The sequence below is a fragment of the Chenopodium quinoa genome, unplaced genomic scaffold, assembly GCF_001683475.1.
Source record: "Chenopodium quinoa cultivar QQ74 unplaced genomic scaffold, ASM168347v1, whole genome shotgun sequence".
NCBI lineage: Eukaryota > Viridiplantae > Streptophyta > Magnoliopsida > Caryophyllales > Amaranthaceae > Chenopodium > Chenopodium quinoa.
Window position 1 is genome coordinate 682,438 of NW_018742484.1, and position 12,388 is coordinate 694,825.

At 35.4% G+C, this 12,388-nt stretch overlaps 1 protein-coding gene across 1 annotated transcript; it reads right to left on the minus strand.

The window, feature by feature from the left end:
* Nucleotides 1-1,641: 1,641 nt before the first annotated feature.
* Nucleotides 1,642-11,894, minus strand: LOC110719322. The gene is made up of 8 exons (XM_021898221.1): nt 11,258-11,894; nt 5,604-5,743; nt 5,373-5,472; nt 5,130-5,228; nt 4,047-4,394; nt 3,260-3,352; nt 2,979-3,185; nt 1,642-2,603 (listed from the first exon to the last, which is right to left on the minus strand). Exons 1-8 carry the CDS (start codon nt 11,597-11,599, stop codon nt 2,340-2,342), a joined length of 1,593 nt encoding a protein of 530 aa, XP_021753913.1. The 5' UTR covers nt 11,600-11,894; the 3' UTR covers nt 1,642-2,339.
* Between the last annotated feature and the right edge of the window lie 494 nt (nt 11,895-12,388).

The window sequence follows — 12,388 nt, forward strand, 5'->3', positions numbered from 1 at the left end:
AGCTGGAGCAATTTTGTCTATGAGCATCCTTCTTGTTGTTTCCTTTGTGGCTGATTCTATAACTTTGGTCACCATTGTCCCCTTTTCTTTGTACTTTGGATTCTTCTTGGCTAGTTCTTGAAAAGTGAATGGGAAGATACCAAGTCTCCCATCAAAGTAACAGCCCCCATCATTTCTAAACCTTGGTTTAATTGTTGGTGATACAAACATTGTCTTTAGTATTTTTGTGCTTGACTACCTATTCTGTATTTACCTTTCTCTGATCTTGCCAAATAATATCTCTGACTTTTCTTGGTTAAATTAAACCACTTTTCATCAATGTAGAAAAATTCATATATGGGATAATATCTGGTTTTTGTCCATGGTGTGGATCTCATCAACAATCCAAGGATCCATTTCAATCTTGTGATCTTGTTAGCTTCTGTCATCTTTGGCTTTAATGCATTAGTGTGTGGTTTTAAATCACCCCTCTGAATCATCTTTTGGGCTATACATCTTGATATGTGTAGCATTTCTACAACATCTCTAATGCAAGTCCTCTCCCCATTACCCAATTTTGTGATTTCATTTTCTAGGATTTGCACCCTCTTCCTTACTGCAAGATTATACTTTGTGCATGGATTGTACTTGTTGGTTTACTGTTTTTGCTTCTTTGAATCATGCCACAATTTACTGACTGTATTGCATTGCTTGTTTAATTGCTCCTCTATTTAAATTGTCCCTGTCAGAATTCTTCAAGAGGAAATTGAGGAGATTGAACCTCTATTCAGTGCTGAGCTTGTGCTTCTGTTAATGATGAGTTGGTGGCCTGCCATTGTTTGGTTAACCTTGACCTTGCGGACCATTTTGAATGTGTTGAGTTTCGCTGTGATGTTGTTGTTCATCAGTCCTAAAATCTTCATCCTCATCAGACACCATATTCAAATCAATGCCAAGTCCCATGTCCAGATCATCTTCACCATTAATTTCACTTTTGTACTCACTTTCTTCATCATCACTAAGAACCACAGTATCATCTGGAGGCAGGTTTAAATCCAAACCTGAAGCCATGGAAGAACAAGGCAATAATGCCATTTTTTTTTTTCCTGATGTATTTTTAGAGATAAAGAATAGTGGAAATTTATGGAAACTGTAGATTATTTACATACAACCCCTGTTTTGAATAGTTGGCGGGATTTTAAAAAATTTCCCAAAAAAATAATTTGTGGGGTGAATCATTGTGTATGGAAAACCTTTAATATGATTGGTCCTTTTTTGTCCTATGCATAGAATGTGATTGGATTATGTCATTTGGTTTGGATTGCTAACATGTACAGCTATTTATGCAAGGGTTTTTATTTTTTTTAACTTCTCTTTTCCAGTCATTTGTCATTTAATGCTTTAATTGTATTTTTATCTTCCCAATTATTTGGTTTAAGGAATCTTTACATAGTTTAATTCCTTTGTAAATGTGAGAATTAGGCATATAATAAAAAAATAAAAAAAATAAAAAAATAAAAACGGAGGGACTACCAATGAATTATTTATCTAAGGGTCAGTGGCATAATTTAGTTTTGCATTTTCTTGTGCAATCCACCAATTCATGCAGATTTTAAGGAGATAAAAAAATATATATTGGTACTTGCTCAAAGATAAAGATAATAAGAGCGAAAAGGAAACCACAATTTAATTGCATATCTTAGATACGGTATAAGAAAAATCAAAAATTGAACTTATATACTATTACATTACAATGCATTGACCCATTTTACAAACTGACCCACTTTTCCAACATTTCACAAATACGACTCAACCTATCTAGGAATATAAAACCAATAATTTATTGAATTGGTGATAACTCTTTTAAACAAGACCGACTTTTTTAACATAATACAATACAACACGGACTAACCACGAAAAACATGTGAGGGTTTTCAACACATTTAACTAAACGGATCAACACAAAACGACACGGCACTCATAAGTTAGCGCTTAGGAAACTCAACTTGTTTATCTTTAAATACAAATATGAGCAAGACACAACACAATACATTCGCCAACTCTAATTGCTATAGAGCGGGTTGCATTGGAAAAAAATAACCTATCATAAGAATCAACATAGATCATTCCCCGATGTCATCGTTCATGCACATGAAACCCCTTCCACTTTTGGACCGTTAACTGTACTATGGTTAGAAGAATTAGAAAAAGTGGAAGAGATAACTCTAAATAGCTAGCTAATCAACGAGATGCTGGAATACTAACTCAAGCATCAGACCTTACATCATAGTAGCACAGATGGCTTAAATAATATGTTCAAAAATCAAAGGATCAACAGCTAGGTTATTATCTTTAAGTTCTCAGAGCCCTGAGATAGCCTCAAGATTATACTTGGCAGAAGCCGTCTCTGCAGCTGCTTCTTTCTCCTGCATATTTGGCTTTTCCATGGCCTCAAAAGCCTGTAAATATGCATATGAAGCATTACGATTTGGTGGAGGACTAGGATTACTAATTCGGCTTGCCAGGAAGCGGCGTAATATGCCCCGCAAAAATGGAGCCATCGTGTCCGGCTCATGCTCTAAATAATACATGATCCCGCCCATACAAGCACAAAATAAAGCCACCTGTTTAAAGCAAAAGGAATTGTAAAGTGGAAAAAAAAAAAAAAAATCACCCAAAAATAAACTTCCAACCAACAACATAATTGGAAAAACAAGGGCTGACAATAAAAATATCCCATGAATCGGTCAAGCACGATCTATTTATCCGAATTTGCTCCAGCTAACACAATAAGCATAAGCTGAGGAACAAGGTTTGATAGTTCGGGGTATGTAAAATTTCTTCGGGCAAAACAAACAATAATAGTTATAGAAGGTCATTCATCTTAAAAATGGATGGATAATAAATTATAATGGCATTAAATTCTTGATCAAAATAAAGATATACAGAGTAGAAATAGATGAAGCCAGAAATGAAGAGAATTAGAGGTTGAAGCTTACCTCAGCATTCTTAATATTTGGAAGTAAATGGCGATTAACCAATATGTACCATAAAGAATCTCCAGCACGCGGAAGAACATACAAGGCAAGTTCACTCCGCCTGCTTTTTCTTTCAAACAGCACAGAAAGGGCAGCAAGTCCACCTGAGAGCCAATATACAAGTTTGTGGTCTTGTGACGCCACTTTTCTATGCAAACAAATGAACGCCTGCAGTTCAAGAGCGAAATCAAATTTGTGTGCCAAGAGGATCCATAAAATACCTCTGTGAGAGATAAGGCTACCTGAAAGATCCCAACAAATGCTGACAAGAATGTAGTTGAGCGAACAGCCTCTTTTGAAGCACGCCAACAAGTTTGAGCTGGTGTTTCCAAGAACTACAATGGACAACAACTTTGTTTCAGGTACTGAAAATACAGCCAATTTCATAAAATTGACCAAAATTGTACAGTAAAGAAAATACAGCCAGTTTTAACATGTCGCTTGAGTGTTGTTCAAACTTTTACAAAAGTCCCTCATTATTATATTTCAAACTAATGTATCCAGCCTAGAAGATAACTATAGTCCCTATATATTAGCAGTTTAGCATCCTGTGATCACAATATTATTGAACCATCTTTTATTTACGGCATGAAATAATTCGCTGATGTCCCCATGAACCACGACCCAAAACATACGAATTGTTATGTGGTACATGGTACACTCTTAGTTTAACAAAACTAGGTCACGAACTGTGTTCTTGTACCCATTCCTCTTACTAAAGTGTCCCGTGACTAAGGTAACACTGATTCATCAACAACATAGCACTCTTCAGCAAAGGTTAAACAAAATGAACCCCAAAAGATAATGTGTCAGCACCATCATTACACAAGCAAGGTACCCAACTGAAGAACTTTTTCCCATAACTTCCAATCTCTATGCTGAACAAAAATAGCAACATAACAGAGTTTAACTGGATAATTATTGCTGCAACATCTGTCTATAGTGCAAAGGTTCCATATCACAGTAATTTTCCTTTCCCATGAACTAATCACAAGTATGAATGAAAATGTGTGCTCAAGATAGAAGTACCTTTTGTAGATGCAGAACCACATAAGGTACAAAGGTCAGCGAGAAATAGAGAGGAAAGGTTTTTTTAAAAGTAGTTGTTGCTGCTTTCATATCATGAGCTAAACATGACTGGGTATTTGGATGAATGATGGAACAGGGAATTATGGAAGGGAACTCTTCCAGAGACACTGAATTTTGGACCCCTCTACTTGACAAGTATTTTGACAATGAGGCCACATCCACCGCACTTCCTCTACAACAGTCCCGGACAGCCTTGTATACAGGTTTTGCCACTGGCCCTGTTTTCTGAATAAAATCTTGATAGGATTTTGGTAAGCTCTCAGGATGCATTATGAATGAATACATGACCTGAGAAAAGTATCTACCAAGTTAGATGGATTTAATAATATTTAATGTCAGTTTTGGTTAGAACGTCCAGTAAAGATAATAAGTATGATATAAGATGGCTTTATAATACAGATAACACAGATACCAAATGAATCGCTAATGCAATTACAGCATCATACACAACTGAACCACTTCATGTTAACATCCATTAGCAATATTAGGTGTTCGCTACAAGAAAAGAAACAAGTCATAGAGGACATAGCTTAATTTAGAAGTCACAACTCACAAGACTCACAGGCTCACAGCACCACATGGTTGATGTACTTTACATGGTAGTGCATATGATAATATATCAGATGAATTAGCTAATGCAACTATGGCATCATATACAACTGACCTACTTCATTTCAACATCCAGTTGCAATAATAGATGTTCGCTCCAGAAAAGAATCATGTAATAGGAGGACAAAGCTTGCTTTAAAAATTAGAAGTCACAACACCAAATGGTTGATTATATCTATAGGGTAGTGCATATGTTAAATTAGTTTCTTTTTTTTTTTTTACAATTCTGCTGAAATAGTAAACAAATGCATCAAATGTGGCAAAGCAAGCAACATGGGAGAAGAAGGGAGAATAATCTCTGATGACAACTTTTTTTTAAAAAAAATGTCTCAATTACCGGCAACAAATATTATGAAACAAAATTTGCAGGTGGAACAGAAATAAGTAATTAGCATGCAGGTAAACCACAATTACCTGCGCAGAAGATAAAGCAAAAAGTAAAGAATCACCATGTCTCCAGTGGCTTCCCCATAGATGAAATTTGTTCTTGGATTTAGCAGAGTTGTAAGTACACTAGTAGCAGAAGAAAGAAAACATTATCAGATGTAATTAAAGCCTCACAATGTTGCAAAAATGATCACCTGAGATCAGTAACATAGATGAGCAGGAACAGCCTTAATTCAATATACAAGAAAACAATTTAATTGATTAAGGTACCTGAGCCAGCCTGGCCAAAAGATACAGAGCTAGAGTACGCCTTTGGTTGGGATCATCTAATGCTAAGATTGACAAGCCTGCAATAGAGCCTGCTAAGATTCTGCTCCATCATCAGCTTTAACAAAGTTACCAATATGTAATACTTGGGAGTGTTTTACATAAAACACATACACTGTACAGTTAATATGAGCAACTAAAACACATACAAAATAGTCCAAATTACAAACTTACGCATTGAAAGGAGTTTCTTTTCTTCTCAACTTCCTCAGTATACATCTCAGGGCATGATAGGATCCAGTTAAACCACCAAAAACCAACCCAACACGACAAGCTTCCTCTCTAACAATCAGATCCTTTTCTGAGACAAGTTGCTGGACAAAAGCAACCAACAAAATTCAAAATCAGGCAAGACATACTTCTATATAAAGCATATAAGCAACTTCCACACAACCATCAGTTAATGAGGCTCTCATTTTACAGTGTAAATGTAGAAGAGTACTGCATACTGATAAAATTACTTGTGCATAGCAATTCAGTATACAAAATGATAATAGCATATTCCCTTTACTATGAACGTCAAACTAATTTAAAAATAATTGGTAATACTTGAAACTAAAGCTATTGTATCAATAAATTACATATATTTAACCTCTAGTAACTCTTCTCTAAATTTGACACATATTAAATTCTCTTTAAAACCATACCAAATAATATGATATTAATAAAGACCATGAAGCTTCATCATCCAAATATAAGAAGTGAAGTACATATCCCAAGTAATGTAGTGTAAACAACTTTTTGGGCACAACACTAAAATTTGCAGAAGTATATGAAAGAATATGATCTGTTTTTCTTTTTTTTGGGGGTAGTAAAGTTAGAAACACAACTTTTTGTAGGGATTATTAGATATATGAAGTTGTATGATCTTCTTCATATCTTTAATGAAAAAACTTATTGGAAGGTACTTGTGCATTTCATTTTCTTAATTGCTCACACACTTATGAACACATAAACAAGAAAATAATCATCTCATAAGTTGTTTACTCTACATTACTTGGGATATGTACTTCACTTCTTCTATTTGGATGATGAAGCTTCATGGTCATTATTTATATCATATTAAATTAAAAGTAATATGACACAATTTGAAGATAAATAATATGATATATCTTATAAATTATTAAATTATGGTGTTAAATGGTCAAATTTGAGCATAAAAAAACACCTAAACTGGAGTTTATATGGTCAAATGTAACCTTTGAAATTTCAAATATAACCATGGTGATGGAAAAAAATAATTACAGAAAGAAGAGAGAAAGGGCGGCGAAGTGGCGGGTTGGGGGCGGTAACAAAGGAGCACCAGAATGGAGGGACTGGTGGCGCGGCAGCAAGGAGGGGTGGTGGTGGCGGCGACACCATGAGAGTAAGTTTGAATGTGGTGTAGCACAGTGATAGAAGGAAATAAAATTAATCACCAAATAACATTTTATATCAAAGGGAGTTACTTTCAAATTTCCATTCTCCTCCTTCCCCTTTCTTAAACTCTTTCCCTTACTATGTGATGAACCAAACGCCCCCTCTTTTTTTCAAACATCTTACAGAGAGGATCAACTAAAAGCAGTCATAACAAAACCCATACCTAAATTGACTCAGTTGGGCTGCGGAATGCCGATGGACTGGGCCATTAAACAAAACAAGCCCAAGCCCACCCTGAACTTAGCTTGTTAAACCTATTGGGCCCTAATCAAGGTCGCATGCTCCCCTTAACTCAACATTAGTATGATATTGTCCGCTTTAGGCATAGACCGCACGAATTTGGTTATGGGCACCTTCCAAATGGCTTCAGACTAATAGAGTGTATTCTCATTTATAAGGAACTCTTCATTTCCTTATTCTTTCCATGTGGGACTTGGGATGAACAACCCCAACATTTCTCCCCCAAATCAAGGACCACAAAACTCCAGCCGACCCTAAGGGTAGGCAAGGGGTGCAACTATCCCAAGACTAAGGCTCATAAGGGCCCATAAATAATTCACAAGCTGCTATGATGATTTAAATCGCAAAAAAAAAAAAAAAAAAAAAAAAAGGGTCATTTAATGAAGTAGTATTTTAGCATTCCATTTCAGAATTCAATGTTTGGTACTCTAAGCCTATACTTCATTGCACATTTAAGGCATTGAATTTCCAATTTTCCATAAAATAACTGAACGGTCTCCTACTTCCAAGTTAACCTCTCCATTTTTCCAAGTTCTGAACAATGTGAATTTACCAATCCATCTCCAAAAATAAGAAACTATCACTAGTAGAAATTATAGTCTAATTTCCAATTTCTTTTTTTCTTTTTTTCTTTTTTTTTTTTTTTTTTGGTAAATCTAATTTCCAATTTCTAAAATGTGATTAAAGGAAATATAGTTCACCAACAATTTTCTCCATATTATCCTATCAATTCATGTCGCATTGTTGCCGCTCTTTCACTATAACCACTACTTGTCTTAGTTCTCATCTTGAAACTCCATTTAATGAATTTAAGGTTATTTATCTCCCTTGGCATGCTATCATTATGAATTTTAACAGCTAGTTTTTTAATAATGCTGAAGTGGGAGAATAGTTTATACAATTGGTGAAGAGGGAGAAGTGTTTTGTAAGTTTTGTCTAAATTCTTTTGTTAATCTGATGGAGTATAGGAGGTGTATTAACCCACATATATTTTATTAGTAGAGAATAAATGGTATTCACATAGATTCAAATTCAATAGTCACAAACATATATTCCAAAACTACATATGGAATTTGTATATTATATACACAATAGCTTACTTAGGTTTGTGAATATTGAAGTTAAAGACTAATTTTGTCTTTTTCAATTTCACTCCCAATATTTGTGGCAATTAGTAAATTAAAAATAAAATAAAAAAGTCGATGAAACATATTGGTATGCTATGACTAACAATTTAAAAAGAGCCTCTATATTATTTTGCCTAGGCCCCTACATTGTCAAGACCGGCACTACATAACTCATGGTCTTCCCTCCAGCAAAACCATCTTGCACCACCGTTATCACCCACGAAATCGCTGCCTAATCATCCATATTTATCGAAAATATTGTTTACGCAAGGCTACAAAACCATAGCATAGATCTCCCATCTTGTACCACCGATACCACCACGGAATACACCACCTAACAACCAGTGTTTGAAAAAGCGCGCCTAGGCGCAAGGCGTTAGAGGTCATGCACTTTTTATGGTCTAGACGAGGCAACTTCGATGAGGAGCAGCTAAGGCGCACCCCTGAGGCGCACAAAGAGTTTTTTTCCAGAATTATTTTATTACTTATTATAAGCGCCTCACTTCAATGAGGCGCGCCTTAGGTGCAAGGAACTCCGAAACGCCTTGGTGCGCCTTGAGCCTTTTTATACATAGCTAACAACCACAATATCATGTAGGCAACCACATATCTTCAATTGCAAGGGCACAATGAGGGCCTCCCACATATCATTGACAAAGATTAGTACCCAATTTCCAATGCCCTCGAATCACACCACTCTACACCCAAGTGTTCCAAACTTCCAGCATCAGTTCCATGTTGCATACGTTTGTCGCGACGGAACCACATGATTTAATACTACTTGTTGGGCCTAGATCATCCATCTTGTTGGGCTACATGCTCACCTTCACTCCACATTAGTATGATATTGTCCGCTTTAAGCCTAGTTCGCACGAATTTGTTTTTGAAAACCTTCTCAAAACGTGTCATACTAATAGAGTGTGCTATAATTTATAAGGAATGCTTCACTTATTCTTTCCATGAGGGACTTGGGATAAACAACCCCAACATCCAATTCAATAAATAAACTTCCAATACCTCGCTCATTCTTTTCCTTGCATCCCTCTCCATACTCTTCTTTTTATTAATATCATCCCCTACAAACGGGCAATTGTGCATATGAATTTTCTAACTAAAAGCAAACTAGAATTATACACATATTTAAAAATTAAAAAAAAAAAAATGATGTTGAGTCTGCCTTTAGTAAGACAAAGATTAAACGGATAAACACAAGGACATAGTTGAGACCTACATACCAAAAAAAAAAAAAAAAAAAAAATTGAATATAACTAAAAGTGTGGGGCAACACAACAAGAATTTTTCTAGCAAACTATGAGTGAATCATTTTGTTTCCCTAACAAAAGCAACATGGTAGATCTATACCCATTTTGCTAGCAAAACTTTCATTGTTTAGTGTAATTTAGACTTTTGTTTATTAGATGTCCTTATCTATGGGCTTATTAGCCATTAAGGGTGTGTTTTCTTCACCAAAAAAAAGTACGTTTTAGGGCTAATTAGGTCAATCGGGTTCAACCAAGTGTAAAAATAAGGGGTAATCAAGGTTGATCGGATCCAATCAAGTCTAATAAATTTAGTTCAAGTGAAAAGAACGCGCCATCATGCACATGAATCTTCTTCCACCCTCTCAAATCCCACGAAGGTGCAGTAGGATTTATTGAAATAAAGGTTTCATTAATAATCAAAACTAATGTATGTAATTCTATTTATAAAAATAAAATATTAATATTATCAATGAAGTAATAAAAGCATCCATGGATAAACCATGACCAAGCACAGAACCAATCCATGCCTGTTTTCACCATGTACAAAACCTACCCATGGCATACTAGTTATGAGCCAATCTAATAAGGGTCTTATCAGACCAAGAACCACCTAACAGCAAATCTACAGTCTTGTTTAGGCCCAGCCCATGGCCACCTCTATATCTCTTATGTGGTGCTAATTCTAATTAAATCAAGAGTCTCTACCCTTCATTCAGCTTTCCCCTAGAGAAAACCCAAAGGTGCATTCACATCTCCCATAGAATCTTTCAAATCACATGGCATGCCATAATCGTCCATACATAAATTAGCTAAGCCATCATTGATATTATTTATAACTGACTGACATTCCGCAATTTGCTTGGTACTAAAAGTTTAATCAAATGCCCATTTAGTTTGTTCCTACACTTCAAGAGGCTAGCATTAAACTTGAATCTTACCAAGGAACCAACAAAACTACAATCCACCCATTGAGTTTGTTACATTAATCTACGTACAGCATCCAAAATACAAGCAGGATAGTCGCAACTAAGTTCTACATCAACATCCACATACATTGTAGGTTACATTTTCCTTGCTCGTTTATTGGCCCGTCTAGCCCAATATCAATCCGCTATAGACTCGTAACCCACTTTAATTAGACCCATTTTGACCTGCTATAAGACGAGCCACTAATGACCGTGCCCACTAACCCAAACCAACCCTGACCTGGATCCCCAATAACCAGGTCTACTAGAAACCACACCTACAATCAATTCTCTAAGTTGATGTATAAATTTTGACAAAATTCATAATCAGCAATATAGTTTGAATCATCCTCTATATATACATATCCACAGACCAAGGCAAAACCAAAACCAAATTAACAAACTCTAAAATTTTCCAATTAAACTTCATAAAGGATGAAACTTGAGGCTGATCTGATCAAGAAAAGGCCAAAAAGAGCTAGTAAAATGATATATTCTATTGATAATTCAGATATACTTTCTGGTCACTACATTTCCTTTCTTCTAAGACTCAGTATTCATTACAATGAAAAATGTCATACACTTTCCTTGTTCGACATCGATACAGAATAGTCATCAAGGATTTCTATCCTCCTATCTATGATTCGTAACCCTAATTTGAGTAATTTCAATCTCTTTGATCACAAATTCCAGCAAGAAATAATTAAACAATAGCAATTAGAAAACAAAAATGAAATCAACAAACTGAAGCAATGCATAAACAAATTAATCAACAATTCAGACAAAAAATACAATAATTAAGCATAATGTAGAACCTTAAGATCAAGGAGGGAAGAGTAAGAATGACCACGAGCAAGCTTAAAGGCGCGCAAAAGAATGCCAATACCGACACGAACGCCATAAGAGAGGAGGAAGCTCTGACAGAGATTACCAATGGCGTGAGCAACACAGGAGTCATCAGGGTGATCGCAGGGAGGGCAGTGAGGTCTACGCGCTGCAGCCGTAGCGGCACGACTAAGCTGGCGACGCTGGAGCTCTTGGATGGCTTCCTTGAGGCGCTCCTCCGCCTCGTGAAGGCGATGCTCGGAGGAAGCGGTGTCGGAAGGATCGGGGATGATGGGAGGAAGAGGGGATGACGGAGGTGTTGATGGAGGCATAATTGTGGGAGAATAGAATATGGTGTCTTGGTTGGTTGGTTTGTTGGTTTAATTTGTTTGAAATGTTTTGATTTGTAAGAAGTTATTTTTATTTTTCTGGATTTGGGTAAAATTGAAGGTTAGTTTTTCAGTTGTGAGCAAAAGTTTTGTTGTATGCTTGCTTAGTTGCTTGCACGTCTCTCAATTTTTGTTTGTTGGGCTTTCCGAAAATGGAGTTGATTTTTTACCAGAAAGTATGAGGATTGTCGATTCATGAGATTTTTATGCACTCGATAACGTATAAATAAATTTATCTTATTTATTTCTGTGTTTTGATTGTATACATTTGTTAATATGTACATCTTTCGCTATTATAATACATTAATTTTTTATCCAATTGAATGTTTATCCCTATAATGTCGGAACATTAATTTTTTACAAAAATAAATATTCTTAAAAACATTTATCGAAACAATTTAGAAAAGATCAATACTGTGTTTTATATATATGTTGAGAATAGTTTAGAAAATTTTTGTTAGATAACATCTTTTAAAAATCGAATTATTAGGTCTTGTCAAAAAAATATATCGAATTATTAGAAAAAAAATACCTTAAAAAATTATTATTGTAATAAACGATCATTTTACGTCAATGAACAAATGTAAGTTAACGACTAATGCCACAAAGTTGTAATTTAATATAGCAACAAACTACTTGAACCGATTTAATTTAAATGCAAATCCAAAAAGCTAACCTGAATACAGTCGTTGTACACCACAAATGAAACCCACTACCATCCTACACAAAAGC